This window comes from Meleagris gallopavo, chromosome 7 (genome assembly GCF_000146605.3).
Source record: "Meleagris gallopavo isolate NT-WF06-2002-E0010 breed Aviagen turkey brand Nicholas breeding stock chromosome 7, Turkey_5.1, whole genome shotgun sequence".
In the NCBI taxonomy this organism is placed as follows: domain Eukaryota; kingdom Metazoa; phylum Chordata; class Aves; order Galliformes; family Phasianidae; genus Meleagris; species Meleagris gallopavo.
In genome coordinates this window covers 33318660-33334220 of record NC_015017.2, presented here as the reverse complement: position 1 = coordinate 33334220, position 15561 = coordinate 33318660, and the positions used below count along the sequence as shown (strand labels likewise).

General features: G+C 43.2%; 1 protein-coding gene across 1 annotated transcript; it reads left to right on the top strand.

Moving 5' to 3' along the window:
* Nucleotides 1–7417: 7417 nt before the first annotated feature.
* NXPH2 (neurexophilin 2) lies at nucleotides 7418–10092 on the top strand (the record flags this gene model as incomplete). Its single annotated transcript, XM_031554323.1, has 2 exons — nucleotides 7418–7477; nucleotides 7659–10092. Coding segments are annotated over 2 exons (804 nt in total), but the record flags the coding sequence as incomplete, so codon positions are not given.
* Nucleotides 10093–15561: the final 5469 nt, after the last annotated feature.

Here is a 15561-nt window from a genome sequence, read left to right as displayed (position 1 = left end):
CTAAGATTTGTATATCTTACTGAAACTGAATTAGGTATTTGGTACAGCACTGTTTTTCAGCTCATTCACTTAATGTCCTTCATTGCTATTTCTTCTCCAACCTTCAGAAAGAGCTGGATGCCTCTCAAATGCCAAAAGCTACTTAGAAATACCAATATCTATATCTAATTAATGTCAGACAAAATTATGAGCCTTCCTTTAGAATCGTAGAATCACGAGGTTGGAAAGGACCTACAAGATCTAGTCCAACCGTCCTCCTATCACCATTACTACCCACTAAACCATATCTCGTAGCACCCCATCCAGATGCCACTTGAACTCCAGATGCCTTTTCCTACAGATAAATAAGGTACCTTTTTTTTTTTAATCTCAAAAACCTCTATTTTAACCTTATGGGGAAAAAAAACCACATAGAACAACGTGAATTCTTCAACAGCAGAATTTGTGCTCATTTGTTGAAAAGAAGCAATTCTCAGAACAAGTTTTCTGTTGTTTCAGCAAAAAAAGGTGCATCAATGCAATACACACATATCATTTAAAAGCCTGCTGGGCCATTTCTCCAACTGGGGCTGGAGGGAACACTTAAGCTAAAACTACTGGTAGGCTAGTAAGAAAAAATGGCAAATACTTTCCCCACATAGGAAAGTATGGAACTGTTAGGAAAAGGAATTAATTGTAGGCTTCAAATTGTAGGCATCAGATTTTCAATCTTTGCTTCTGCTTCTTCCTCCATGTAAATTCGTTTCTTTACTGAAGTGTTGTCTTAAGTAAAAGATTATTTTGCTGCCTCACAAAAAGTGGAAAATTTTAAAGCAATTTTTTTCTCTGTAAAACACGACTCTGAGGTTGGAGTATCTGTTTTGTTGAAAAATATGCAATGGAATCATAGCCTGAATTGGAAGTGCTTCCAGTATGGCCATTTGTTTTAGACTGATATGTTTGTCAGTAGGTTATTTGAATGTTGGCTTATATTCTTATTAAAGACTTCTACTTGTTACCTTCTCCAGCCTTCAGGTGTACATAGGTATAGAGAGATTTTTTTCTCTCAGATCCTGGGAGGAAAAACAGCAAAGCACATTTAGGTAGTGCTCAGTGAATCAGCTTCATTCAATCCCTGTATTTCTGCAAGGAACTTGCCATATTATAGTGAGGGAAGGTAGCACTGAGTCTGCACATTTGCTTCTATATTTCTAGTGTCTGTTTTCTGCCTTACCTTCTGTGACTGTCTGAAACTCCTGAAGGGCAAACAGCTAAGAAGTTAAGGAATGCTTTGGGCTCACCATTACTGCTGCGTCCCCTGCAGGTGTTTAAGTTTTTCTTGGCATCAGTTGACTTTCAGACAACGGTATGTCAGAAAATCCAAACATTCACAATTAAAATATAGTTATATAGTTTGATTCTCCCCTTTCTCCTTTCTCTCTGACACTTCACCCAAGGTGCTGGGATATTTGGAGGACGTCACATCACATCACACCAGCACAGTGCTGCAGTGACCAGCTGCTTTGTAGGATTCGGTTCCAATCAGAAAAGTTAACAGGCAGCACAGTTCAATCATGAAGGCTTGTTATTTCTGTTGAAGCAGTTTGTCAGTGTGGTATTAACTACAGGAGACAGGGCACAATTGTTAAAGCAATCCAATTATATTCGCTCCTGAGCAGGGGATTTCTGGCCCCCTTTCCTGGGTGAAAGAAAGCAACCATAGCTGCATGAGTCTTGAAGACTTACTGCATTGCAACCCCCTGACGTGACCCTGGGTGTCACAGAGCAGAGCTCAGTGCTGTCCCTCCAAACCATGAGGTGCTGCACCACCATGAGGGCATTGCTCAGCTCCCCTGCTCTGGGCCCAATGAACCCAGGGACCTCAGCCACATTCCCTGCTACTGGGGCAAGGAGGAATCAGAGTAAAATCTTATACCTCACCAGACATGAAATATCTTCAATTCAGTGCAAGCAAATCCTTGTTTCTCGGTGCAGGCTGACCTGCACAATCTCTTGTTTCCTCAAGGGAAATATTAAGTTTCCCCACAGTTTTTTTGGAGTAAAGGGACCAATGATCCAAGTTTTCCAAGCAAAAACCTAAGTATGAGTTTGGGCTGCTGAAGGTCTGGGTATCCTGAGAGATTTTTCTGTGTGACAACCCAGGGTGTTAAGTCAAAGTTTTCATTCCTAGCAAAAGCTGCAGTGGTAAAAGAGTCAAACCACACTTGCAGCACTTATGCCTATAACACCTTGCAAAATAAGGCTGTGACGAGACAGAACAAACGCATCCCTTTCGTGTAGTCCTGCTAAAAGAAGACGTTGCTTAATTCCTAAATTCCTTGAAGCATTCCTGACAGCAGTCACATCTGCTGCCATAAAACCTATCACGGCCTCAGCCTTTGGGAAAAACGTGTTTAATAATCAGCAAAGTTCAAACTCAGCTTGTTGTGATGAATTATTAGAACCCGTCATCATTTTCTAGCAAAAAAAGGCCATAATGGAACACAATTTTATGTTTTTTCCATTTAATTCATGACAGTCTGAGTTTTTATTAATCTTTCTGGGCTCTGGTGTAAGATGCTGAAAAAGCTAATATGAGATCATTGTATCTGGTTAATGCGTGTGCTTTGCAAAATTGATAAGGCCCGTCAAGGCATAAATTATTTAAAATTTGATAAATGTGTTGAAATCATTGAATTTTCAAACAGATAAAGCAGAGCTATTTCTCTTCCTTCTCTCCCCCCTATTCAAAGTGAGGTTTTTGTGAAGCTGCTCAGTGATCCTGCATTATTGCTGCAGGAAGATGCTGAAATTAGCAGGAGGAAGCCGAAGTGATCAGCATCCTATGCAGCTATGGCAGTGGCATGATTCTGAACCCTTGTGATGCAGCGTCAGGGCTGGGACCAGTGGAGAGCTCAAAGTCTGCTGGAACTCCCCAGGATGATTTTTCCCCACTGGTGAAACCCAGGACAGGTGACCATTGCTGTGTTCCACCTCTGTCCTACCACCCCTTCCTCTTCCTCTGCAGGATAAACACACTGCAACACCAACCAGTGACCAAATAGGGACTTGAGCTCTGCTTATCCCAACAGACCTATTTATTTCAGCTAATTGCTGACAGTTTTTAAATGATTCTTGGCAGGGGTGAAGCTATAGAAATGATTGCTGGTGAATGATGACCTGGATAAAATCCCCAAGGCATTGAGAAAATTAACTCTTGCATGGCTACTCTTTCATTTAATGCTTTGCCCACAGAGAAAGGTGTGGGAGCAAATTCCAGATGAAGGATTGTGAGTTTAACTGTGCAAATACAGAAACACAGCCTTCGCTAACACCAGCATCTCTTCCACATGGGCTGATTTCTCATAAATGGTTCACGAGAACATTATCTAATCCCAAGCCTCACTATCATGATCAGAATCATAGAATCCTAGAATGGCCTGGGTTGAAAGGGACCACAATGCTCATCTAGTTTCAACTCCCTTGCTATGTGCAGGGTCACCAACCAGCAGACCAGGATGCCCAGAGCCACATCCAGCCTGGCCTTGAAAGCCTCCAGGGATGGGGCTTCCAAAACCTCCTTGGGCAACCTGTTCCAGTGCATCGTCACCCTCTGAGTGAAAGAAATCATGCTTGGATGCAAAAAGTCTTTGAAGAGTAATCACAATTGGTCAGAGAAGTGCTCAGGAAGGACCAATGGTTTGAAGTTTGAAATATTCACAATGTTATGCTTTGGTTTGAACTGTTTTTGTGTTTAGTGTACTAAAATGTAAGGGCAAGGCGCGTCATGGATTCTGTACATCTCAATGGGTCCAGAGAGTGGCCCTTCATGGAAAATATCCATAGTCTAACAGAAATTTTGGGGTAACTGGGTGACACTTTACAGCCTCCTTAATACAGAAAATAGATTAGATTATTTCCTCTGCTTGGAAATTGATGGTTTGGAGGGAATGGGAAAATGCAGGTGCAGCAGAGGAGAACTACAGCAATAGCCATCTATTTAAATGTATATACTCACTTCCTTAAGCTAGTATTTTTTTCAAATACCCTACCAGCAATATTTTCCACTATAGAGAAGCATTATTGTGAAATGGGAAGATGCTGAGGAAGCCATTTTTCCAGCATGCGCTGCATTCTTTTAATACAGATTTTTTTTATTTCCCGGAAATTGCTAACCAAAGTGAATCAAGTGGGCATGTGCCCAACCTTGCTAATAGCAAAAAGCTGTCATTGAGTGAAGGGCCTTTGCAACGCATAGAAGAAAATGATGTGTTAAGCGTTCGATTCTGTCATTGCAAGAGGCTTTATTTAAGATAGAGCAACTTCTGAAAGTGCACAGAAATAAGGTTTTATTCTTATTCTTTGAATTTTACGTTCAAAAGGTACGAATATTATTCACATTTCTGAACAATGCACCTTCATTCCTGCTCCAGCACTAAGCACTGAGCAGAAGCAGGCTCTTTTTTATTAGCCATCAATTACTGAACGTGTGCAAAACAACCATGTACTGTTGGGCGCTTGCAAAGTCCTCTTTCCTGCAACTGATTGTGCTGACAGCTCAGCCCCGTCCCTACAACCAAACGAGTGAAACAAGGCAGCAGCAGGGCAGAGTCAAGAAATAAGGCTGCACAAGTTTGGAGTCCTACAGTCTGCAATCTGCTTGAGAATTAGAAAAACTGCTCATTTTGATAAAGGCACAAATTGTAGCCGTGTTTATTTGGTGCTGTACCTGCCTTAAACAGGAATAGTGCATCGTCATGATTCAGCATCTGAACCATCGTGTGTTCACGTGTGATGAAAGCTATTTAATTGCCACCATGTCACCTCAGCTGAAGCAGCTTGTTTGCTGTGAGCATGCCAGCTGCTCATGCACTGTAACACACGTAATTAAAAGTGGTTTAGCATGATACCACTCTGAAATAATTGAAATAATTTTGCCCTGATACCTCACTGATGTGACAAACCTAGCCTGTCTGAGCATGCATCACTGCTTCCCATCCTGCAGCCTCTCTGAACCTCATGGCACATTTTTCTTCTTTTTATATCAGAGCCTGCTGCAAAAAGCACTTGAGGAGGCAATGCTCTGCTATCTCATTTGGAGTGAGAGCCCCCAGAAGAGACATACATTGAGCATTACCAGTAGCACATGACTCGGTGCCCTGTAGCTCTCTTTGTGAAAGGAAGGAGAGAAAAGCCAAAGAGCCGTAGCGTGGCTTTCAGTAAGTGCTGCAAAAGAAAAGTAGCCCAGGAGGACAAATGCGGTGTTCCTGTGCCCTTGCCAAAGGACAGGCACAGCTGAGTGCAGAAACAAGAGAAGTTAGAACCGCCTGTGTGCTGAACAGCTCTGATTCCATGTATTTCTCCTTCAGATTTTTAGCTGCTCCCAGCTCAGTTACTAGCAGTGACACCGGCTACAGGTGCCCACATCTTCGCATGGCTATGAGCATTTCATGCAGGAGGCCGTTTAGCCATGCAGACACTGAGAAACATTTTGTCAGCTCCACCAGGGCCCTGTCTCTGCTGGAATCTGGAAGTGCAGCAGTACAGCTTCTCATAGAGCTCTGAGAAGCCTCCGATTGGGTTGGGGTGAAGGACAGGTGAGTGTGTGCCTCAGCTCCTGCTGCTCTGAACCCAGCCCTGGCTGCAGCTGGGAGCTCACCCAGGCCAGCTTCTGCAGGTTCACCCAGCTGATTTTGAGCATGTGGACTGGCTTAGAAGTGGCTGAAGATCCATGCATAAACATGACATTGCTTCACTGAGAACTTTCCATCACCGTGACAGCTTCCCTCGGCATCGTTATGACAGCTATTTGTGCTGGTGCAGATAAGCATCTGTCACTGCTTCCATTAGGATCTCCTATTTTCCCAAGTTCATAGCTCAGCCATAAAAAACATTGTGTGGTGGCAGAAACTTGACATACAAGGTCTCAGGCTGAGAGTGATCATTGGTGCCTTTTTTCTCCCTCTGTAATCTGAAGAAGAAAATAATTTGCTTATGTGAGCCACACCTAACCCCAAAGTATGGATCCAGCCACAGATTTATTTAGCGATGGCTGCCTCTCAATACACAAGTAAGGTAAAGCCTATCTCAAGTACTGCATTAGGGAAGGTAGGAAGGATATGTGTTAAGCTGGGTTCAGGCTTCTGATTGGTAGAAAACAGGAAAGGACCAGTGGTTTTGGAGTTCCAGGTAATTGAATGAAAAAAAAATTGAAGATTATAGAAAATAATGATTGAATATGATAAAGTGCTAAGAACTACGGGTAGCTTTGGTACATAGCAGGGGAACAGTAAGCCCAGCATTGCTTCTAACATTTTCTCTTGTGAGACAAGCAGCACCGAATTCCATCCCACAAAGTCAGCATTACCCAGCAAGTGAAAAGGATGGCATTCATTCCCTGTTTTGGCTGCTTTAAGCAACCTTCCACCCCATAAGTGGTGCTGTGGTTGCCTACTGATTAGTGAAAACTGTGTCTCAGTGCTAGCAATACTAGGGGTCTACCACACTGACTCTGGCCCTGCAGGAGCAGAGGTATAATCCCAGCAGCATTTTGCCAGGAGGAAGAGGAGGGAGTATTTCACTGGGGATTGGACCTGGTACAGCACTGTTCTTTCCCTCTTGAGCTTCTTTACATTTTACTCATGCATGTGTTTACGTGCTGGTTAATGATGAATAGAGCAGCTGAAAATCTTTTCTTTGTACTTGAAGATTCTGGCATAAGCTTGAAGGGAACAAACAGAACTAACAGGCAAACATGTTTTACAAAACTCGTGTTCAGGACTTCAAGGATGTGTAAAGAAAGGTCGACGTTCATTTCTAGCCTGCAGAAACACACATCCTACTTCTGATCTCTTCAGAGCATGCTCTAGTTCTGTATTTTCAACAGGGCTCCACTTTCAGAGTGAAGAGGAAGGCTGTACACAGGCAATATGCCTGTGCATTTAATTGGGCATCTGATACTAAGACACACCTGTTTGAAAGCTAACATCTTTCTGTTGATACTGGATGTAGTAACATGCTTCCTGATTGCAAACCTTTTTGCATTAGACTTAGCTTGGCCTGATCACACTTCTGTAAAATGGTAAGATGTGTTGCTCAGCCCTTCTTGCAGGCTTGGCCTTGCCATACACAGGCAAGTTTAGCACCTACCTCCAGCACACCAAAAACCATAATTACTTTCAGAATCTGCTAGAAACTTGGGCAAGACAAAAATACAAATGTAGAGTAGGCAATTTTAGTACACACAGATAACAGGATTTTAAGCCTAAAGCATTTGTTAGGTTAAGTAAGGAGAATAACAAAGAAGAATGGAAAAGTTCTGCTTTTCTCTTTTCACTCTTTTAGCGGAGGTACCACTTTGCTGTTTCCAGTTTTCTTGCATCCTCAGGCACGTTTTTATCTAACATAACTGTGAGAAAAACATGCTTGCCTTGCTTGATGCGTGACGGTCCTTGACCCATCCAGAGATTTATGCATTTTTTCCGCTGGATGGCTCCTAGTGAGTGTTTTGCATCTTCTGTAAGCTATTGAATAAAATCTTTGAGATTTCACGGGGCTGCAGAAGTTACTCATTACTGCAGTCCACTGGAGTGATACAAAAGCGAATATTAATGGCTCCTGTAGTAGCTTGACATTTTTCTTTTCACAGTTCATACAGTTCTTTTTCTGTTTTGGAACAGGTATTTTGTGATGGTAATCAAGTCGTACAAGCTACAGATGTGCTGGACTGGGAAGACAAGGATGCTGCAGAGACATTGGTGGACAACGTGGTCCACTCCAGGATCATCAACCCGCTACGTCTGTTTGTTAAGCCATCCCCAGTACTGAAACATGGCCAGGTGTCCTACTCGGACAGCATAGAAAACTTTTGGGATTGGTTGTCCAACATCACGGAGGTTCAGGAATCTCTCGCACGAACTAAACGCAGACCTATAGTAAAAACTGGGAAATTCAAGAAGATGTTTGGATGGGGCGACTTCCACTCTAACATCAAAACTGTTAAACTGAATCTCCTGATCACAGGGAAAATCGTCGATCACGGCAACGGCACCTTCAGTGTTTATTTCCGACATAACTCCACAGGTCTGGGAAACGTTTCTGTGAGCCTGGTGCCACCTTCCAAGGTGGTCGAATTCGAATCGTCTCCACAGTCAACTTTGGAGACCAAGGAATCCAAGTCCTTCAATTGCCGCATCGAGTACGAAAAAACAGATCGCGCTAAAAAAACTGCCTTGTGCAACTTCGACCCCTCAAAGATCTGCTATCAAGAGCAGACCCAAAGCCATGTCTCCTGGTTGTGTTCTAAACCATTCAAAGTTATCTGCATTTACATCGCCTTTTACAGCGTAGATTACAAACTGGTGCAAAAGGTCTGTCCTGATTATAATTACCATAGCGAGACTCCATACTTGTCCTCTGGCTGACACAGCCCTCACTAACTGTAGAGATCCAGCACCAGTCATAAAAATAAGCATCTCCATTAACCTTCTGGAGAGGAATATGTTTTTCCTATCAGGTTCAAAAGTCTTTAAAAACCGTAGCTGTGTTTGTGCTGTATCGTAACTAATCAAACTGTTTACGTAACGAACATTTTCATTTGAGACCATTGCATTTTAGTACTCTCATCGTTCATAAGGGAGCTACTAGGCAGACATGATAAAAAAAATAAAAAAAAATCAAAGAAAATTATGTCTGTAATGAGCATCGATCTTGAAAATCAGTTTTTTTAAAGTACACTCCAAGGCAGAGAGGTTATCTTTCACTTGAATTGGACAACACTTAGCAGGAAATGAATCTCTTTCTCATTGGGAACCTTAGGAGATGACAATATAAAGAGCAAGTTATAAAGATGATTCTCAGCTGCTTCCATACAAAATCCAAACGAATGGCTCTCCCACTAATTTCATAAAGTATCGAATCCAAATATGAAAAGAAAGCATTATTTCTAAGGGAGGGGAGAAAGGAAGGAAAGGACATTTCTATGAGCTGTGGTAGTTGTACGTATTCATTGAAGTGAAGAGTGAGTAGTTCTTCCTTCAGACTTCTTGTCCATGAATATGCAATGATGTAATTAGATATTGATGAGCTTTAGTTTATTAGGCCCACCAGGTGTGCAGGTTTGGTGTACGTTTCCTCCTTCTATTGTCACCAATGCTTCTGACCATCCCCAAGCATTCACACATGCACCAGTACTCGTTTCACAGTGACTGAGAGCATATGTACCCTAGAAAAAGATAATCTGTGTTTCAGCTGCAAACGGTGCAAGCTTCCACAGGAGGGAAGTGACTGTCTTGCTTCCTAGGCCTCAGCACCATGTTGTGGCAAGGAGAATCCATCAGCAGGAGGAGGAAATTTTCTGTTTAACGGCACCCAGTTGTCTTCCTTAGTACTCCGTATTTAAGATCAATATATTACGCAGTGAAAAACAGTAGAGGACAACACAAATCTATGCACCTTCACCTCATAGAGCAGATTCCAAACAATTGCTGTTGGTATAAAATCCTCACCTGGACCAGCACACCCACATGGAACCACATTGCTCTGTCACGGTTGGGTGTGACAGCGCAGGGTCTGCCTGTGGTTTGGTTCTGCAGGACAGTTAGCTCCAGCAGTGCAGCTTCAAGCACAAATTCCTTGCCATTTCTTTGGGTGTTGATTTACCACTGCTGTCAGTCTGCTGTCACAGTCCCTTATCACAGGTCCTGTGGAAAAAGCTAGCTGAGGGAGTGCTTCTATTGCCTGTAGTCTAACACGCAGGGAGCAAGAAGTTGCACGTGGCTTAAATGAAGTACTGCTAAAATAATCAGTTTGAGTGCTGTGTACACCCCAACAGCTCAGAAGGACTCACTCATGAGATCAATTCCCATTTCACTGATAAAATCTCCTAGAAAAAATTACTGTTAAAATATGAAAGTAACGATTAATTTGTTTCTTCTTCAGGTGACCAAACTAAACGTGTGGTTTTGTTTCGCCAAGAACCTAACTGCTTTGCTTTCCTTCTTCTCATACAGAGTCCCTCCTGTTCTAAATAATGTTTTTCAGTTTGTCTCTCACTGTTGATTCCTACAAGGTGTTCTACTTTGTATTCTGTATAGCGTGTCCTTGTTCCAGCTGTATATAAGCTCGGATTTATTGCTATGAGTTCAGTGTCTGGTGCTTTTGTAACTTAGCTGTAAGCCATGATTTTATTGCCATGTATTTTTACTCAGCACTGTAGGCAATTAAAAGAAAACCCTACATGCTATTTATTGTAGAGTATGTGGAAACCATGTATGTATATACACTTGAATATGTGTACATATACAGAATGTATGTGTACATGTATTTGTATGTAAATAAAGATAGTTTGCTAAATCTGTCACTCACTCGCAGCATATTTGGTTGTGTTTTTTCTCCCAGTTTTGTTTGGTGTCTTAATGGGGAAAAATTAAATGACAAAACACTCAGACCCCACAACATATTGCTGAATATTTGTGCCAAGTGCCATTTGTTCTTCTGTGAGGTATTGAAGTCTGCAGTACAATGGGCAAAATAGGTTCAATAGCATTCATGAGGGTCAAGGAAGGAAGTGTATGCGTTGCTCAACACAGTCATTAACTGCTTCAGCAAATGCTCCCAAGCAGGTCACTGGAAGTAGAAGAGCTGTACTAAACGAGAGGTGCTATGGAGCCTCAGGGTCTGCATTACAGCAGCCCAAACATCTTCCTGTGGAGGAGACTGCCTGCATGTTGCTCTGGCCCTCAGCAGCAGCATCTCACCACTTTTTGGGCGCCGTGCATGGTGTTCCAACCAGCTCCTCCCCAAGCTTTGGCACAAGATGACAGTCTGACAGCTACGCCAGAAAACTCACTGTGAACCACTGCATTTTTTCCAGTCAATGCCTTAAAAATCAGCTTAAAAGCATCACAGTACACTTTTTTCAAATCAATTTTGAGAAACTGACTGCAAGAAAAGACTTGTGATCTGATTGCAGTCAAAACCAGGGGAAAAAGAAACCGCTTCAGCCTAGCAGGTTCAGCACAACGTGCACCAATGAACCTAACAGTATGGCTTTGCACGTATTTAAATACTTATTTGCATTGATATAAAGTCCTTAGTAAGTATGCCTGTTCCTGTTCTCCCCATCACTTGGATATACATCGCTAAAGCTAGCAGCAGCAGGCAAATGATGATGTGCACCGGAGTCAGGCGGCTTTTTTTCCTTCAGGCAGTACATCGTACATAAATGCAGGAACGACAGCCATTTGGTGTTTTATTTTTAATCATTTCGATGGACGTGGAAACCCCTGAGCAATTGTGATGTGGTTGGAAACGCTCTCACGGCAACGAGGCGAAGGCGTTGGGTGCAAATCAGCATCCCGTGCTGCCCTTTCTCCCCCATCAATCACCTGTAATTCAAGGACATTAGAATTCGCTGTTTGTTTTATGCTCTGTTGACCAGCGTAATCTGGATAATGTTTTATTTATAGTATAATAATGATTTGTCATTATCACTGTTCCTATTCAAATATGCACAGTAGAAACGACAGTAACAAGTCACAAACCAAGCAGCTCAATGAGACGCACATCACTCAAGTACACTTCTAGCTGTAGGCTGTCTCATCTGAAAAAACAGATCCTGCCATTCCCATCTGTGCCTCGTGAACACCTCAGACGTCCAGCAGAAGCAGTTTTAATACAGCTAATAAAGTTAATAAAATGTTTCTAATGGATTGGCAACTGGTATTGAACTGTACTTTGAGAACGTGGTACTGTATTCATCACTGACAAAAAAAAAAGCCCCTAGAAATCAGAGTAATTCCTTCCCAAGTTACGAGGTAACTGGATGGGAAGAGCTGAACCCAGGTTCACCACCGGCTCAAGTCTGCACTTGGAAGTGACACGAAGTGGACGTGATCTCCTGGGCGCACAGCAACACTTTCCTGCAGTGCTGCTGCCTCCAGCCCAGTACCTCGGTAGGCTTCAGACAGAAGCAGGTCTGCAGCTGTGGGTACTCCAGCAGGAAACCTGGAAACAGAGACTGAATTTTGTAGGCAAAAATGCACAAAGGATGCTTTTCCTAAGATGCAGCTCAACACAAACCCCCCGGGTGCTGGGATGCAGAGGCAGTGTGGTGCATCCTTCAGGTGGTCACTATGCCCGAGCCTCAGCTCGACATCAGGCCACACCATCAGGCCAAATCTGATTTATAAAAGCCATATACGGGGTCAGAGTGCCACACTCATCCCTTTCAGCTATCCAGAAGCTGCTTCTGGAACACTTGCTGTGTGCCATTGCTCTCACTGGGAAGCAGCACAGTTCTATTACCACTGACCCCAGACCATCGCCTCACATCTCAGCTATCACTCCCTATGCCCGCCCCTTCCTGCTGTACACTTTAGCCATCTCAAATGCAAATCCAGCTTCTCTATTCTCCTGTCTCATTCCCAGACTGTATGTGGCTCTTTTGTCATTATGCAGCCAATTAAGTTTTGGCTACCTTATCTTAACAGCTCCAAATAAGCGGGCGATATTCCTGAAAGGTGATACATTATAATTGGGTCCAAATTGGCAAGGAAGGGAACAGTGAAATAGGAAGCAGTGAGGTTATTTGCATTAGCTCTTAAGGTAAAAAAGAGGAAGAAAGCAGAACCAAAGCTATCAGTTATCTCATAGTATTTCAAGGTTCGTATTGCCTGCTACAGCCAATGTCACTTCCCAAGACATGAGACTTGGGATGTTTTGGTGTGGGGATCCTACAGGTGACAGTGATGCTGCCAGATCCAGATGCACCAACTGCAGTTACCACATAACAGCTCGCGTTATTTTCGTGTAATCTGCTCTTAAAACCATCAGTCCAAGTTTTCAAAACATATCAGGCTGATTTTAGGTCAAATGTTTCAAAACTTGAGCTGATGTGTTCCAGCTTAGTGAGAACTGAGCAGTGCCTTTGGTCTATGTAAGTCAGTACAACTCTGTTCTTGCCCCATCCCTTGGGTGCTCTTGAAGCATACACCAAAACAGCAGGCAATGCTGAGCAGACTTACACTGCTCACCTCACATCTAGGTGTGGGATATTTAACACAGATTTCTGGGGAGGGAAACCAAGGGATTAAAAATATTTCAAAAAGCCACATTTAGGATGATAAGTGAACCTATTTAGTATCATACAGTACTTGAGAAGTGGATTGAAATTAAGTAGTTTTATGTCAGATATATTTAACTGTGGTGTTTCTGACGTCCGTCACTGAAGATTTGGATTAGCCCAAGAGCTCTGGGGAAGCAAAGGAAACGATGCTCACCTGAGCTGGAGGTGATGCTGGCTGCCATCTCTGCTCCCTCTACCATCTCCTCCTCCTGGTTTTCATACAGATGCAAGCAGCAGACCGAGCACAACCTGACTGCTCACAGTAACAGCAGCACGGTAGCTGAATGGCACTCGGCAGCTCAGGTTCTCTGTTGAGATCTGAGTAGCAGCTGTCCTTTCATTTGGCCAAAGGAGAAAGGTGTTTTCATACATCGCACCAGCAGAGCCCCGTACTTAAAACTTACAACACTAGTATTGAGTGGTGTTACCAGAAGCAGATTAATTGCAGCTTCCAGGGAAAACGGAGCTTATTTCACACTGACTTTTATTCCCACTTGAATTAAGTTCCTTACGTTGCTCTGCCTCATTTGAATTTTTTGAATTGGTTTTGCATAGTATCATTTACTGATGTGCTATCTTTAATTACATAACACACATGCTCTCTCCAACTGCATTATTAATGGAAGCGTTTTTAATTAAATGGCTCTCAGCATAATATTCAGTCATTAATTTCACACATTCGGGACATGGAGAGATTCTATTCTGATGGTCCGGAGAAGTTTTGTACTTTAGATGAGGAATACTTCCACAGTGATAGTTTTAGAGTGAAGTTGGAAATCATTACGAGCACTGAATCACCCTCTCAGCAGCTGGTGCCACCGTTCTGCTCTGCTGGGTGTTATCTATTCTTGGGCTCAACTGCTCCTTTTGCTCTCCAATGCTTCACCGCTGGTAATTTTCACATGCCTCTCACTGGGCTCATGTATATTCCACAGTGCATAATATCAGAGTTCCTTCCAAGGAACAATTTGGGACAGTTGCCACTAAGGCTGCCCCTTCTAGAAGGAAAAACGGCACACCCTCCTTTCTAATTGCACCCTGCCCATTTGCCTCAACTCCTATGCTTTTGGAGCATCCCTGCCCCCAGGTCTGAGCTTCCCTCCCCCCTCCTCCAGTTGGAGGGAAGAGTGACCTTGGAAGTCACTTTTTGGTCTTTCTAAAGAGCTCAAGGAACTCAAGAGTAATGGGTTCACATTACCTTACATGTTTGACTGGCAGGTTTTGCAGTGTGTGTCCATTTCTCCTTAAAAGCAATTTCACATACAAAAATATTCCAGTAAGATTCTGTCTGGGACTGATCCTACTATTAGTCTTGAAGCAATCAAGTCCTAGATTGAAAAGGACCACAATGGGACCACAATGCTCACCTAGTTTCATCCCCCTGCTATGTGCAGGGTCACCAACCACCAGACCAGGCTGCCCAGAGCCACATCCGGCCTGGCCTTGAATGCCTGCAGGGATGGGGCATCCACAACCTCCTTGGGCAACCTGTTCCAGTGCATCACCATCCTATGTGTGAGTAAACTTTTTGAATTAAACTCTTCCCAAAGAGCTGTTCTCCGACATCTTAGGCTTAAAAGCCTTCCCCCAAAGCAGAGATCAGCAGCCCTGCACGTCCTCTACACTGCAGGGAGGTTGGACTCAATGACCTCTGGAGGTCCCTTCCAGTCCCTACAACTCTGTGATCCTATTCTTCTGGCTGACATCACATTCAGAGGTTCCTCTCTGCTCATGCTTTGAGATTTCTCTCTGCTCTGCCACTGTACAGCTGCAATCCTGTGACACCGTTATGCCGCAGCAAGGCATGGCCCCACACTCCTGCAGCTCCACCTCTGCAAAGAGCAACTTGTGAATGAGGAGGGGAGACACAGGGGCAGCATAAATCAGAGTAAGTGCTGTGAAATCTGCCATCAGGAAGGTGAAATCTATCTCCGCCTTCCTGGAGCATCAGAACCGAAAGGACTTCTGTTATGACAACAGGATAGTACACACAGACCTCCAGTGCATTAGAAATGGATTTCAGAAGAGAAATAATTCCAGTGCTTTTATGTGACAAGACTAATTATAAAATATGCCCACATCCCAAGCACTTCATGTCTACATAACACATTGCGCCATAATGAATATAATTGAAAGTATGACTTCCATCAATATTTAATTAGCATTTGGTGCTAACTCATTATTTTGGCACAATTAATTTGACATCTTGCTATATGGCCGGCGCAGATCTCCTTCTAGAGGGCTGTTTTATTGGTGGGGCACGAGCAGCATCAGACATGTGCACCTTCCCCGAGGCTTCGGAGAGCTATGAAATATGGATGGTGTGATTGACGTTTTAATCTACTGCGGGATATGAAACCATAATATTGATGCTCAAAATATGCGTGGGTATTGGGTTAATGCATTTCTGTAATAAAGGAAGTATTCTCCTCAGCTCACGTCTTCAGAAAACAAAT